The 16,605-nt window shown below is 46.9% G+C and overlaps 1 protein-coding gene across 1 annotated transcript; it reads right to left on the reverse strand.

Moving 5' to 3' along the window:
• Window positions 1-263: 263 nt before the first annotated feature.
• Window positions 264-16,153, reverse strand: LOC137535606 (zinc finger protein with KRAB and SCAN domains 8-like). Its single transcript, XM_068257462.1, has 3 exons — window positions 16,084-16,153; window positions 6,941-8,101; window positions 264-1,371 (listed from the first exon to the last, which is right to left on the reverse strand). The coding sequence occupies exons 2-3, from the start codon at window positions 7,977-7,979 to the stop codon at window positions 587-589; spliced, it is 1,824 nt and encodes a 607-aa protein (XP_068113563.1). The 5' UTR covers window positions 7,980-8,101; window positions 16,084-16,153; the 3' UTR covers window positions 264-586.
• Between the last annotated feature and the right edge of the window lie 452 nt (window positions 16,154-16,605).

Raw genomic sequence — 16,605 nt, forward strand, 5'->3', positions numbered from 1 at the left:
AAGCTGAACTTCTTTATTGTCACAAGGAGTGAGAATTACTGTGATTAATTAGATCTATATCCCCTTTATTATAGATACTAATCTGTTCCTGCAATATCTTTCAGCAACCCTTGTTGTTTCATGCTGCAAAGCGACCTCATTCATTTGTGTTATTTACTTTGTTTTTACGACAACTGTGTTACACTATTACACAAACGACTCTAGCAATGTTGTGAGGCATTGCTTTATTTTTGTGTATGCACAGTCATTACATTGTTGGTTAATATTTGAAAACAACATTTTATAAAAATTATTGCACAAAAAAAATGCTTTACAAACCAATGCACTGAGCAGGATTGTGTGTAAATAGGCTGCCATGTGTATCTAGCAAGAGATACAAGCAACACTGATGGCCAGAACATTTCCCACACTCAGTGCAGTAATAGAGCTTCTCCCAGTGATGAGAGAGGGATGAGCGGAACTGAACAAGCCTGTTATTGGCTGCTGCACCCTACCCCCCCTCCCTACTGCCTGCTATGCTGGGGAGATGGAGAGCAGTATGCTGTGGCCACTTCAGGTTCACTGAAGGCAAAGCTATCACTGACCCTTACTTACCACCAGTGTGAGATCTCTCATGTCTAACAAGCTGTAATTTATGTACAAAACATTTCCCACACTCAGCACATGAATAGGGCTTCTCACCAGTGTGACATCTCTCATGTATGACAAGCTGTGATTTCCATGCAAAACATTTCCCACACTCAGCACATGTATATGGCTTCTCACCAGTGTGAGATTTCTCATGACTGACAAGATATGATTTATGCGCAAAACATTTTCCACACTCCGCACATGAATAGGGCTTCTCCCCAGTGTGAGATCTCTTGTGTATGACAAGATGAGATTTCTGTACAAAACATTTCCCACACTCTGTACATAAATATGGCTTCTCACCAGTGTGAGATCTCTCATGACTGACAAGATGTGTTTTCTGCACAAAACATTTCCCACACTCAGCACATGAATAGGGCTTTTTACCAGTGTGAGATCTCTCATGTATGACAAGATGCAATTTCCGTACAAAACATTTCCCACACTCAGCACATAAATAGGGCTTCTCTCCAGTGTGAGATCTCTTATGTATAACAAGATATGATTTATATGCGAAACATTTCCCACACATGGAACAAGAATAAGACCCTCCAGCAGAGGGAGAGCTGTGCTGGGTATGAGGCCCCTCGGGGTTAGACAGGTGAGGAGAGTCTGGGGGGATATTTGAGGTCACCAGGATATCTGCAGGAGACTCTTGTCCAGTGACATCATCATCCGCTGTACAGTCCGTGGATACAGAGAGACGAGTCTCTGAGAGGTTCCTGATGCCGGGACTCCGCGCTGCAAATAGAGAAAGATCATCACTTCCTGTTAGACAATTATGAGGGGAGGAACAATTATCATTAGGGAGGGTCAGTGAGCTGCTGATAATTCCAAGTTGATGCAAAGTTTATGCAGATTGGAAATGGACCAAATGCAGCAGCTGCAGAGGTTTGCATACAATTTGCACCATCTCAGAGTTATTTGCATGTCACTGACCCTCCCTACAGCTAAAGCATTGGCCATACATGGAAAGCAGTACATTGTAGAGCTTGATGAGACAATGGCAGCAATGTGTTACTCCTGTGATAACAGACCTCTATGTACTTATAGCAAGACATCTGTGTTATGTTTGTAGAGCAATGTGGTGTCACTTACACATTCTTATTACCATTGTATCCTCGTGTCACTCATATGCCCCTTGTAATGTCCCTTTATCTCTCTCTTGTCCCCAATTGTGCAAATAAAGATATTGTGACGTTACACAACACTAAATTATAGGAGCTGCGAGGTGGAGGAATTATCCATTTATGTCACGGAGATCCCAAACCACTAATACTTCTGTAGCTGGATGTACATACATATATATATATATAATCTAACACATAAGTCACCCCTACTGTGACCAATCTGTGTACGGTAATGTACAGTGACCATTATCAGCTTATTACAGGCCGGTAACACTAAGTCACCCCTACTGTGACCAATCTGTGTACAGTAATGTACAGTGACCATTATCAGCTTATTACAGGCCAGTAACACTAAGTCACCCCTACTGTGACCAATCTGTGTACAGTAATGTACAGCGACCATTATCAGCTTATTACAGGCCGGTAACACTAAGTCACCCCTACTGTGACTAATCTGTGTACAGTAATGTACAGTGACCATTATCAGCTTATTACAGGCTGGTAACACTAAGTCACCCCTACTGTGACCAATTTGTGTACAGTAACGTACAGTGACCATTATCAGCTTATTGGAGGCTGGAAACACTAAGTCACCCCTACTGTGACCAATCTGTGTACAGTAATGTACAGTGACCATTATCAGCTTATTGCAGGCTGGTAACACTAAGTCACCCCTACTGTGACCAATCTGTGTACAGTAATGTACAGTGACCATTATCAGCTTATTGCAGGCTGGTAACACTAAGTCACCCCTACTGTGACCAATCTGTGTACAGTAATGTACAGTGACCATTATCAGCTTATTACAGGCCGGTAAGACTAAGTCACCCCCTACTGTGGCCAATCTGTGTACAGTAATGTACAGTGACCATTATCAGCTTATTACAGGCCGGTAACACTAAGTCAGCTCCTACTGGGACCAATCTGTGTACAGTAATGTACAGTGACCATTATCAGCTTATTACTGGCCGGTAACACTAAGTCATACCTACTGTGACCAATCTGTGTACAGTAATGTACAGTGACCATTATCAGCTTTTTACAGGCCAGTAACATTAAGTCACCCCTACCGTGACCAATCTGTATACAGTAATGTACAGTAACCATTATCAGCTTATTACAGGCCAGTAACACTAAGTCACCCCTACTGTGACCAATCTGTGTACAGTAATGTACAGTGACCATTATCAGCTTATTACAGGCCGGTAACACTAAGTCACCCCTACTGTGACCAATCTGTGTACAGTAATGTACAGTAACCATTATCAGCTTATTACAGGCCAGTAACACTAAGTCACTCCTACAGTGAACAATCTGTGTACAGTAATGTACAGTGACCATTATCAGCTTATTACAGGCCAGTAACACTAAGTCACCCCTACTGTGACCAATCTGTGTACAGTAATGTACAGTAACCATTATCAGCTTATTACAGGCCAGTAACACTAAGTTACCCCTACTGTGACCAATCTGTTTACAGTAACCTTTATCAGCTTATTACAGGCCAGTAACACTAAGTCACCCCTACTGTGACCAATCTGTGTACAGTAATGTACAGTGACCATTATCAGCTTATTACAGACCGGTAACACTAAGTCACCCCTACTGTGACCAATCTGTGTACAGTAATGTACAGTAACCATTATCAGCTTATTACAGGCCAGTAACACTAAGTCACCCCTACTGTGACCAATCTGTGTACAGTAATGTACAGTGACCATTATCAGCTTATTACAGGCCGGTAACACTAAGTCACCCCCTACTGTGGCCAATCTGTGTACAGTAATGTACAGTGACCATTATCAGCTTATTACAGGCCGGTAACACTAAGTCACCCCTACTGTGGCCAATCTGTGTACAGTAATGTACAGTGACCATTATCAGTTTATTACAGGCCGGTAACACTAAGTCAGCTCCTACTGTGACCAATCTGTGTACAGTAATGTACAGTGACAATTATCAGCTTATTACAGGCCAGTAACACTAAGTCACCCCCTACTGTGACCAATCTGTGTACAGTAATGTACAGTGACCATTATCAGATTATTACAGGCCGGTAACACTAAGTCACCCCTACTGTGGCCAATCTGTGTACAGTAATGTACAGTGACCATTATCAGCTTATTACAGGCCAGTAACACTAAGTCACCCCTACTGTGACCAATCTGTGTACAGTAATGTACAGTGACCATTATCAGCTTATTACAGGCCGGTAACACTAAGTCATACCTACTGTGACCAATCTGTGTACAGTAATGTACAGTGACCATTATCAGCTTATTACAGGCCAGTAACACTAAGTCACCCCTACTGTGACCAATCTGTGTACAGTAATGTACAGTAACCAGTACCAGCTTATTACAGGCCAGTAACACTAAGTCACCTCTACTGTGACCAACCTGTGTACAGTAATGTACAGTGACAATTATCAGCTTATTACAGGCCGGTAACACTAAGTCACCCCTACTGTGACCAATCTGTGTACAGTAATGTACAGTGACCATTATCAGCTTATTACAGGCTGGTAACACTAAGTCACCCCTAATGTGACCAATCTGTGTACAGTAATGTACAGTGACCATTATCAGCTTATTACAGGCCGGTAACACTACCTCACCCCTACTGTGACCAATCTGTGTACAGTAATGTACAGTGACCAGTGGCCTTCCACAGTTTCTGATGTTTCTAGTCAGCAGGGTGCTGGTGATCTCAGGAAGACCATTTGCTGAGAACTGTGCTTATTATCTCTGTGTTCTGTGGAAAGTGGTTACTGGAAAGGAACCACTAAACGACCGCCTAACGCCGATAGGTGGCGGCTGGTCGTAAGTGGTTTTACGTGGAACCGGCTGCTCGTTCGAGTGGCCGTTCCATGTCAGTTCACAGAGGGTGTCTCCGTGAACAGTCTGTGAGCCGATCGCGGCTCGCAGGCTAAATGTAAACACGCGGGGAACAAATCCCCGCTTTTTACATCATACGGCGCTGCTGCGTGGCAGCGCCGTAAAGGAGATCGGCGATCCCCGGCCTCTGATTGGCCGGGGATCGCCGGCATCTGATAGGCTGAAGACTATCCTAGACGGCGCAGGATGGAGATCAGTCCTGCACAGCCCATAGCCTGTGCGAGAAGCAGGTAAGTGCAGAGAGGGCGGAAATCGCTGCGGAGGGGGGCTTTGAGGAGCCCTCCCCCCGGAAATCACAGGCAGCCGGCGGCGATCAGACCCCCCCAGCAGGACATCCCCCTAGTGGGGAAAAAAGGGGGGGGGGGAAGTCTGATCGCAATGCTGCAAACCTGATCTGTGCTGTTGGCTGGAGAACCCGCGCTGCACAGATCAGGCAAAAAGAGCCCGGTCCTTAAAGGAAACCTAAAGTCAGAGGGATATGGAGGCTGCCATATTTATCTGCTTTTTAAGCAATACTAGTTGCCTGGCAGCCCTGCTCATCCTCTGCCTCTAATACTATTAGCCATAGACCCTGAACAAGCATGCAGCAGATCAGGCGTTTCAGACATTATTGTCAGATCTGATAAGATTAGCTGCATGCTAGTTTCTGGTGTGATGTATTCAAAGAGGAAGAGTGGGGACGCACATCCAATGCAAAAAGCCATTTATTTCCACCGCTTAAAATAACAATTAGGCTACGGTACAGTTTACAGGAGAGAAGTACAAGTCAGTAGGACCCCCCCCCCCCCCCTTCCTGACTCGTACTCGTCTCCTGCAAATTGTACTGTAGCTTAATTGTTATTTTAAGCGGTGGAAATAAATGGCTTTTTGCATTGGATGTGCGTCTCCACTCTTCCTCTTTGAATACATGTATGGACTACTAATTGGGCTACAGCACTCCAAACGTCCCCACGTCATGGTCCTGTGCATTGACTTCTCCCCTCCAATTGATAGCTTGTTTCTGGTGTGAGATTAAACACTACAGCAGTCAAATAGTCCAGCAGGGCTGCCAGGCAACTGGTATTGTTTATAAAGGAAATAAATATGGCAGTCTGCATATCCCTCTCTCTTCAGTTGTCCTTTAACCCTTTCCTGTGGTATGCCTGTAATATGGCATAAACACACTATGTACACAGGGAATGTGAGAAGTAATAGGGGTGTGATGTGTAATGTGGCTGCACAGTGTGCCTGTAATGAGGTATAAACACACTATGTACACAGGGAATGTGAGAAGTAATAGGGGTGTGATGTGTGTAATGTGACTGCACAGCGTGCCTGTAATGAGGTATAAACACACTATGTACACAGGGAATGTGAGACGTAATAGGGTGTGATGTGTGTAATGTGACTGCACAGTGTGCCTGTAATGAGGTATAAACACACTATGTACACAGGGAATGTGAGGAGTAATAGGGGTGTGATGTGTGTAATGTGACTGCACAGTGTGCCTGTAATGAGGTATAAACACACTATGTACACAGGGAATGTGAGGAGTAATAGGGGTGTGATGTGTAATGTGACTGCACAGTGTGCCTGTAATGAGGTATAAACACACTATGTACACAGGGAATGTGAGGAGTAATAGGGGTGTGATGTGTGTGATGTGACTGCACAGTGTGCCTGTAATGAGGTATAAACACACTATGTACACGGGGAATGTGAGAAGTAATAGGGGTGTGATGTGTGTAATGTGACTGCACAGTGTGCCTGTAATGAGGTATAAACACACTATGTACACGGGGAATGTGAGAAGTAATAGGGGTGTGATGTGTGTAATGTGACTGCACAGTGTGCCTGTAATGAGGTATAAACACACTATGTACACAGGGAATGTGAGAAGTAATAGGGGTGTGATGTGTAATGTGACTGCACAGTGTGCCTGTAATGAGGTATAAACACACTATGTACACGGGGAATGTGAGAAGTAATAGGGGTGTGTAATGAGGTATAAATACAATTTAGTGACTGATTCTCAGAGTTGGAAAGCCCTGCGGCTGATCAGCACTGTATTGCTGCTGTGAGATGTAGCCGGATGCTCCTCCCTCCATCACCCCCTCCCCTCTCCACAGAACAGAACAGGGAATTCCAATCAGGGTGTCTGTACTGTTATTGTAAGCAAACTTTCAGCAAATACAACAAAAAATGACAGATTTAGGTGACAAAAAATTAACATAAGTACATAGGACAATTCCCGAAATAGGCCAGTCTGTGTAGAAACATATTCAACATTTAATGATTACTCACCTGTTCTGCCCACTGTAACATTGTCCTCCTCTTTACTTGTCCTCATCATGTCACCCTCCTCCATAGACTGCTGATCACTCCTCACATACGTCTCTTCTTCTTCCTCTTTACTTGTCCTTATCATGTCTCCCTCCTCCAGAGACTGCTGATCACTCCTCACATACGTCTCTTCTTCTTCCTCTTTACTTGTCCTTATCATGTCTCCATCCTCCATAGATTGCTGATCACTCCTCACATACGTCTCTTCTTCTTCCTCTTTACTTGTCCTTATCATGTCTCCCTCCTCCATAGACTGCTGATCACTCCTCACATACGTCTCCTCTTCTTCCTCTTTACTTGTCCTCATCATGTCACTCTCCTCCATAGACTGCCGATCACTCCTCACATGTGTCTCTTCTTCTTCCTCTTTACTTGTCCTCATCATGTCTCCCTCCTCCATAGACTGCTGATCACTCCTCACATACGTCTCTTCTTCTTCCTCTTTAATTGTCCTGATCATGTCACCCTCCTCCATAGACTGCTGATCCCTCCTCACATATGTCTCTTCTTCTTCCTCTTTACATGTCCTCATCATGTCACCCTCCTCCATAGACTGCTGATCACTCCTCACATACGTCTCTTCTTCTTCATCTTTACTTGTCCTCATCATGTCACCCTCCTCCATAGTCTGCTGATCACTCCTCACATACGTCTCTTCTTCTTCCTCTTTACTTGTCCTCTTCATGTCACCCTCCTCCATAGACTGCTGATCACTCCTCACATACATCTCTTCTTCTTCCTCTTTACTTGTCCTCATCATGTCACCCTCCTCCATAGACTGCTGATCACTCCTCACATATGTCTCTTCTTCTTCCTCTTTACTTGTCCTCATCATGTCACCCTCCTCCATAGATTGCTGATCACTCCTCACATACGTCTCCTCTTCTTCCTCTTTACTTGTCCTCATCATGTCACCCTCCTTCATAGACTGCTGATCACCCCTCACATACGTCTCTTCTTCTTCCTCTTTACTTGTCCTCCTCATGTCACCTTCCCCCATAGACTGCTGATCACTCCTCACATACGTCTCTTCTTCCTACTCTTTACATGTCCTCATCATGTCTCCCTCCTCCATAGACTGCTGATCACTCCTCTCTTGCTCTCTGAGCTCAGATCTCAGTCCTGTAAAGGATAACAGATTATAGCAGTGAGATATTAGCAGTAATACACAGAGCACAGAGAAGCACATAATTTGCTAGGGGTGATAATCTCCCATAAGCTGTGGTCTCCTGCACATTCAGTACCACAGTCCTCTCTCCTGTGTGCCTTGCTCATCATCTGGTGCTTCTCTCCTCCTCTCCATGCACACATTCCTGGGAGGGTACAGCAGTGCCGGCAGTGGTAGATGGATGAGGATGTGAGGAGAGAACAGCTGGAGACAGAGGGAGATAGGAGCAGAGGCCTGCAGCTAATTAGCTATAAATTATCATTACTTACAGCTCTGGCACCTGATGAACTAGGCAGGGGGACTGCAGCTCAATATCCTGACCATACCTGAGCCCACCTGTCCATCACCTACTAACCCCAAACCCTCCAAGAGCCATAGCAACAACCCTCCCAGCTGGGACAGTGCCAATACCAGGACCAAAGCAGCAGAGGCCACCCAACCCCTCTCCAGCTGCAGCCTACATCTTCTCTGCCTGTCCTACCAGCCACGCCCCTAGTTACCTGGCTCCACCCCCTAGCTGTGACCCACCAGCCATCATCTTTCTGCAGCCTCCATCTTCTCTGACTGTCCTACCAGCCACGCCCCTTGTTACCTGGCTCCACCCCTTAGCTGTGACCCACCGGCCATCATCTTTGTGCAGACTCCACCCTCTCCCACTGCGGGACATAAAAACTCCTGTGACTGTAGTAATAACCCCAGATGATAACAGGTGTATTTAGATGAATGATTTATAGTATAAGAAGTAATAGAAATCCAGAGATAAGGTAATACAGAGTGTGCATATGTGTGAGGCACCAGCTGGAGGTGGGAGCTGCTCCACGAGGATCTTATGGGCTCAGTATTCCATGGCATACAAGATCAGCCAATCACAGCTCCACACTGACCTCCTCTGTAACAAAGTATGTCCACCCCCGACCTCTGCTCTGCCCAATACATAACAAGTATGTCCACCCCGACCTCTGCTCTGCCCAATATATAACAAGTATGTCCACCCCGACCTCTGCTCTGCCCAATACATAACAAGTATGCCCACCCCGACCTCTGCTCTGCCCAATATATAACAAGTATGTCCTCCCCGACCTCTGCTCTGCCCAATATATAACAAGTATGTCCACCCCGACCTCTGCTCTGCCCAATATATAACAAGTATGTCCACCCCGACCTCTGCTCTGCCCAATATATAACAAGTATGTCCACCCCGACCTCTGCTCTGCCCAATATATAACAAGTATGTCCACCCCGACCTCTGCTCTGCCCAATATATAACAAGTATGTCCACCCCGACCTCTGCTCTGCCCAATATATAACAAGTATGACCACCCCGACCTCTGCTCTGCCCAATATATAACAAGTATGTCCACCCCGACCTCTGCCCTGCCCAATATATAACAAGTATGTCCACCCCGACCTCTGCTCTGCCCAATATATAACAAGTATGTCCACCCCGACCTCTGCTCTGCCCAATACATAACAAGTATGTCCACCCCGACCTCTGCCCTGCTCAATATATAACATGTATGACCACCCCGACCTCTGCTCTGCCCAATATATAACATGTATGACCACCCCGACCTCTGCTCTGCCCAATATATAACAAGTATGACCACCTGACCTCTGCTCTGCCCGATATATAACAAGTATGTCCACCCCGACCTCTGCTCTGCCCGATATATAACATGTATGTCCACCCCGACCTCTGCTCTGCCCAATATATAACAAGTATGCCCACCCCGACCTCTGCCCTGCCCAATATATAACAAGTATGTCCACTCCGACCTCTGCTCTGCCCAATATATAACAAGTATGTCCACCCCGACCTCTGCTCTGCCCAATATATAACAAGTATGACCACCCCGACCTCTGCTCTGCCCAATATATAACAAGTATGTCCTCCCCGACCTCTGCTCTGCCCAATATATAACAAGTATGTCCACCACGACCTCTGCTCTGCCCAATATATAACAAGTATGTCCACCCTGACCTCTGCTCTGCCCGATATATAACATGTATGTCCACCCCGACCTCTGCTCTGCCCAATATATAACAAGTATGTCCACCCCGACCTCTGCTCTGCACAATATATAACAAGTATGTCCACCCCGACCTCTGCTCTGCACAATATATAACAAGTATGTCCACCCCGACCTCTGCTCTGCACAATATATAACAAGTTTGTCCACCCCGACCTCTGCTCTGCCCAATATATAACAAGTATGTCCCCCCCGACCTCTGCTCTGCCCAATATATAACAAGTATGTCCACCCCGACCTCTGCCCTGCCCAATATATAACAAGTATGTCCACCCCGACCTCTGCTCTGCCCAATATATAACAAGTATGACCACCCCGACCTCTGCTCTGCCCAATATATAACAAGTATGTCCACCCCGACCTCTGCCCAGCCCAATATATAACAAGTATGTCCACCCTGACCTCTGCTCTGCCCAATATATAACAAGTATGACTACCCCGACCTCTGCTCTGCCCAATATATAACAAGTATGACCACCCTGACCTCTGCTCTGCCCAATATATAACAAGTATGACCACCCCGACCTCTGCTCTGCCCAATATATAACAAGTATGACCACCCCGACCTCTGCTCTGCCCAATATATAACAAGTATGTCCACCCCGACCTCTGCTCTGCCCAATATATAACAAGTATGTCCACCCCGACCTCTGCTCCGCCCAATATATAACAAGTATGTCCACCCCGACCTCTGCTCTGCCCGATATATAACAAGTATGTCCACCCCGACCTCTGCTCTGCCCAATATATAACAAGTATGCCCACCCCTGCCTCTGCTCTGCCCAATATATAACAAGTATGTCCACCCCGACCTCTGCTCTGCCCAATATATAACAAGTATGTCCACCCCGACCTCTGCTCTGCCCAATATATAACAAGTATGTCCACCCCGACCCCTGCCCAATATATAACAAGTATGACCACCCCGACCTCTGCCCTGCCCAATATATAACAAGTATGTCCTCCCCGACCTCTGCTCTGCCCAATATATAATAAGTGTGTCCACCCCGACCTCTGCTCTGCCCAATATATAACAAGTATGCCCACCCCAATCTCTGCTCTGCCCAATATATAACAAGTATGTCCACCCCGACCTCTGCTCTGCCCAATATATAACAGGTATGTCCACCCCGACCTCTGCTCTGCCCAACATATAACAAGTATGTCCACCCCGACCTCTGCTCTGCCCAATATATAACAAGTATGTCCACCCCGACCTCTGCTCTGCCCAATATATAACAAGTACGTCCACCCCGACCTCTGCTCTGCCCAATATATAACAAGTATGTCCACCCCGACCTCTGCTCTGCCCAATATATAACAAGTATGGCCACCCCGACCTCTGCTCTGCCCAATATATAACAAGTATGTCCACCCCGACTTCTGCTCTGCCCAATATACAACAAGTATGTCCACCCCGACCTCTGCTCTGCCCAATATATAACAAGTATGACCACCCTGACCTCTGCTCTGCCCAATATATAACAAGTATGTCCACCCCGACCTCTGCTCTGCCCAATATATAACAAGTATGACCACCCCGACCTCTGCCCTGCCCAATATATAACATGTATGACCACCCCGACCTCTGCTCTGCCCAATATATAACAAGAATGTCCACCCCGACCTCTGCTCTGCCCAATATATAACAAGTATGTCCACCCCGACCTCTGCTCTGCCCAATATATAACAAGTATGACCACCCCGACCTCTGCCCTGCCCAATATATAACATGTATGACCACCCCGACCTCTGCTCTGCCCAATATATAACAAGTATGTCCACCCCGACCTCTGCTCTGCCCAATATATAACAAGTAGGTCCACCCCGACCTCTGCTCTGCCCAATATATAACAAGTATGACCACCCCGACCTCTGCCCTGCCCAATATATAACATGTATGACCACCCCGACCTCTGCTCTGCCCAATATATAACAAGTATGTCCACCCCGACCTCTGCTCTGCCTAATATATAACAAGTATGTCCACCCCGACCTCTGCTCTGCCCAATATATAACATGTATGACTACCCCGACCTCTGCCCTGCCCAATATATAACAAGTATGACCACCCCGACCTCTGCCCTGCCCAATATATAACAAGTATGTCCACCCCGACCTCTGCTCTGCCCAATATAACAAGTACGCCCACCCCGACCTCTGCTCTGCCCAATATATAACAAGTATGTCCACCCCGACCTCTGCTCTGCCCAATATATAACAAGTAGGTCCACCCCGACCTCTGCCCTGCCCAATATATAACAAGTATGACCACCCCGACCTCTGCTCTGCACAATATATAACAAGTATGTCCACCCCGACCTCTGCTCCGCCCAATATATAACAAGTATGACCACCCCGACCTCTGCTCTGCCCAATATATAACAAGTATGTCCACCCCGACCTCTGCTCTGCCCTATATATAACAGGTATGTCCACCCCGACCTCTGCTCTGCCCAATATATAACAAGTATGTCCACCCCGACCTCTGCCCTGCCCAATATATAACAAGTATGTCCACCCCGACCTCTGCTCCGCCCAATATACAACAAGTATGTCTACCCCGACCTCTGCTCTGCCCAATATATAACAAGTATGTCCACCCCGACCTCTGCTCTGCCCAATATATCACAAGCATGCCCACCCCAACCTCTGCTCTGCCCAATATATAACAAGTATGTCCACCCCGACCTCTGCTCGGCCCAATATATAACAAGTATGTCCACCCCGACCTCTGCTCTGCCCAATATATAACATGTATGTCCACCCCGACCTCTGCTCTGCCCAATATATAACAAGTATGTCCACCCCGACCTCTGCTCTGCCCAATATATAACATGTATGTCCACCCCGACCTCTGCTCTGCCCAATATATAACAAGTATGTCCACCCCGACATCTGCTCTGCCCAATATATAACAAGTATGTCCACCCCGACCTCTGCTCTGCCCAATATATAACAAGTATGTCCACCCCGACCTCTGCTCTGCCCAATATATAACAAGTATGTCCTCCCCGACCTCTGCTCTGCCCAATATATAACAAGTATGTCCACCCCGACCTCTGCTCTGCCCAATATATAACAAGTATGTCCACCCCGACCTCTGCTCTGCCCAATATATAACAAGCATGTCCACCCCGACCTCTGCTCTGCCCAATATATAACAAGTATGTCCACCCTGACCTCTGCTCTGCCCAATATATAACAAGTATGTCCTCCCCGACCTCTGCTCTGCCCAATATATAACAAGTATGTCCACCCCGACCTCTGCTCTGCCCAATATATAACAAGTATGTCCACCCCGACCTCTGCTCTGCCCAATATATAACAAGCATGTCCACCCCGACCTCTGCTCTGCCCAATATATAACAAGCATGTCCACCCCGACCTCTGCTCTGCCCAATATATAACAAGTATGTCCACCCTGACCTCTGCTCTGCCCAATATATAACAAGTATGTCCCCCCCCCCGACCTCTGCCCTGCCCAATATATAACAAGTATGTCCACCCCGACCTCTGCTCTGCCCAATATATAACAAGTATGTCCACCCCGACCTCTGCTCTGCCCAATATATAACAAGCATGTCCACCCCGACCTCTGCTCTGCCCAATATATAACAAGTATGTCCACCCGACCTCTGCTCTGCCCAATATATAACAAGTATGTCCCCCCCGACCTCTGCTCTGCCCAATATATAACAAGTATGACCACCCTGACCTCTGCTCTGCCCAATATATAACAAGTATGACCACCCCGACCTCTGCTCTGCCCAATATATAACAAGTATGACCACCCCGACCTCTGCTCTGCCCAATATATAACAAGTATGTCCACCCCGACCTCTGCTCCGCCCAATATATAACAAGTATGTCCACCCTGACCTCTGCTCTGCCCAATATATAACAAGTATGTCCACCCGACCTCTGCTCTGCTCAATATATAACAAGTATGTCCACCCCGACCTCTGCTCTGCCCAATATATAACAAGCATGTCCACCCCGACCTCTGCTCTGCCCAATATATAACAAGTATGACCACCCCGACCTCTGCCCTGCCCAATATATAACAAGTATGTCCACCCCGACCTCTGCTCTGCCCAATATATAACAAGTATGTCCACCCCGACCTCTGCTCTGCCCAATATATAACAAGTATGTCCACCCGACCTCTGCTCTGCCCAATATATAACAAGTATGTCCCCCCCGACCTCTGCTCTGCCCAATATATAACAAGTATGCCCACCCCGCCCTCTGCTCTGCCCAATATATAACAAGTATGCCCACCCCAACCTCTGCTCTGCCCAATATATAACAAGTATGTCCACCCCGACCTCTGCTCTGCCCAATATATAACAAGTATGACCACCCCGACCTCTGCTCTGCCCAATATATAACAAGTATGACCACCCCGACCTCTGCTCTGCCCAATATATAACAAGTATGTCCACCCCGACCTCTGCTCTGCCCAATATATAACAAGTATGTCCACCCTGACCTCTGCTCTGCCCAATATATAACAAGTATGTCCACCCGACCTCTGCTCTGCTCAATATATAACAAGTATGTCCACCCTGACCTCTGCTCTGCCCAATATATAACAAGTATGTCCACCCCGACCTCTGCTCTGCCCAATATATAACAAGTATGTCCACCCCGACCTCTGCTCTGCCCAATATATAACAAGTATGTCCACCCCGACCTCTGCTCTGCCCAATATATAACAAGTATGTCCACCCCGACCTCTGCTCTGCCCAATATATAACAAGTATGTCCACCCCGACCTCTGCTCTGCCCAATATATAACAAGTATGCCCACCCCGACCTCTGCTCTGCCCAATACATAACATGTATGTCCACCCCGACCTCTGCTCTGCCCAATATATAACAAGTATGTCCACCCCGACCTCTGCCCTGCCCAATATATAACAAGTATGTCCACCCCAACCTCTGCCCTGCCCAATATATAACAAGTATGCCCACCCCGACCTCTGCTCTGCCCAATATATAACAAGTATGACCACCCTGACCTCTGCTCTGCCCAATATATAACAAGTATGTCCACCCCGACCTCTGCTCTGCCCAATATATAACAAGTATGTCCACCCCGACCTCTGCTCTGCCCAATATATAACAAGTATGACCACCCCGACCTCTGCTCTGCCCAATATATAACAAGTATGACCACCCCGACCTCTGCCCTGCCCAATATATAACAAGTATGTCCACCCCGACCTCTGCTCTGCCCAATATATAACAAGTATGACCACCCCGACCTCTGCTCTGCCCAATATATAACAAATATGTCCTCCCCGACCTCTGCTCTGCCCAATATATAACAAGTATGTCCACCCCGACCTCTGCCCTGCCCAATATATAACAAGTATGTCCACCCCGACCTCTGCTCTGCCCAATATATAACAAGTATGTCCACCCCGACCTCTGCTCTGCCCAATACATAACAAGTATGTCCACCCCGATCTCTGCTCTGCCCAATATATAACAGGTATGTCCACCCCGCCCTCTGCTCTGCCCAATATATAACAAGTATGTCTACCCAGACCTCTGCTCTGCCCAATACATAAGTATGTCCACCCCCGACCTCTGCTCTGCCCAATATATAACAAGTATGGCCACCCCGACCTCTGCTCTGCCCAATATATGACATGTATGACCACCCCGACCTCTGCTCTGCCCAATATACAACAAGTATGTCCACCCCGACCTCTGCTCTGCCCAATATATAACAAGTATGTCCACCCCGACCTCTGCTCTGCCCAATATATAACAAGTATGTCCACCCCGACCTCTGCTCTGCCCAATATATAACAAGTATGCCCACCCCGACCTCTGCTTTATATATAACAAGATATAACTATCTCAATATATAACAAGAGTTACACAATTACCTCTTACAGCCAGGTCTCCTCTCCACCGCCTGCTAAAGTCTTGTGTTACACCATTTCTTGTCTCTGGTTTCATTACTTCCTGCCTGTGCGTTCCACCTGGGAGATGTGATGTCGCCATCTTGTGGTAAAAAGGCTAACAGCCAATGTTTGTGGAATTGCCATTTACAAGACTGGAGATGTAGAGCTACCATTTAGATGCCATACAGGTACATGCACACACAAGCATACTTACACACGTATGCATACATACATATAAAAACAGGGGCGTAGCAATAGGGGTTGCAGAGGTTCGACCGCATCGGGGCCCTTGGGCCAGAGGGGCCCCGATGGGCCCTCCCTCAATTACAGTATTAGCTCTCTATTGGTCCTGTGCTCATAATAATCACTTCTATAGATACTTTGAATAGTAGTAACCATTAACCAACTGTTCCCCATCCCTCTCTTGCACCTCTGATGCTGTAGTTGCCATTGGCAGGTCTTTGTGCGCCGTATCAATTGCTATGTATAGAGTGCTTGGGGGGC

This window comes from Hyperolius riggenbachi, chromosome 10 (genome assembly GCF_040937935.1).
Source record: "Hyperolius riggenbachi isolate aHypRig1 chromosome 10, aHypRig1.pri, whole genome shotgun sequence".
Classification (NCBI taxonomy): Eukaryota; Metazoa; Chordata; class Amphibia; order Anura; family Hyperoliidae; genus Hyperolius; species Hyperolius riggenbachi.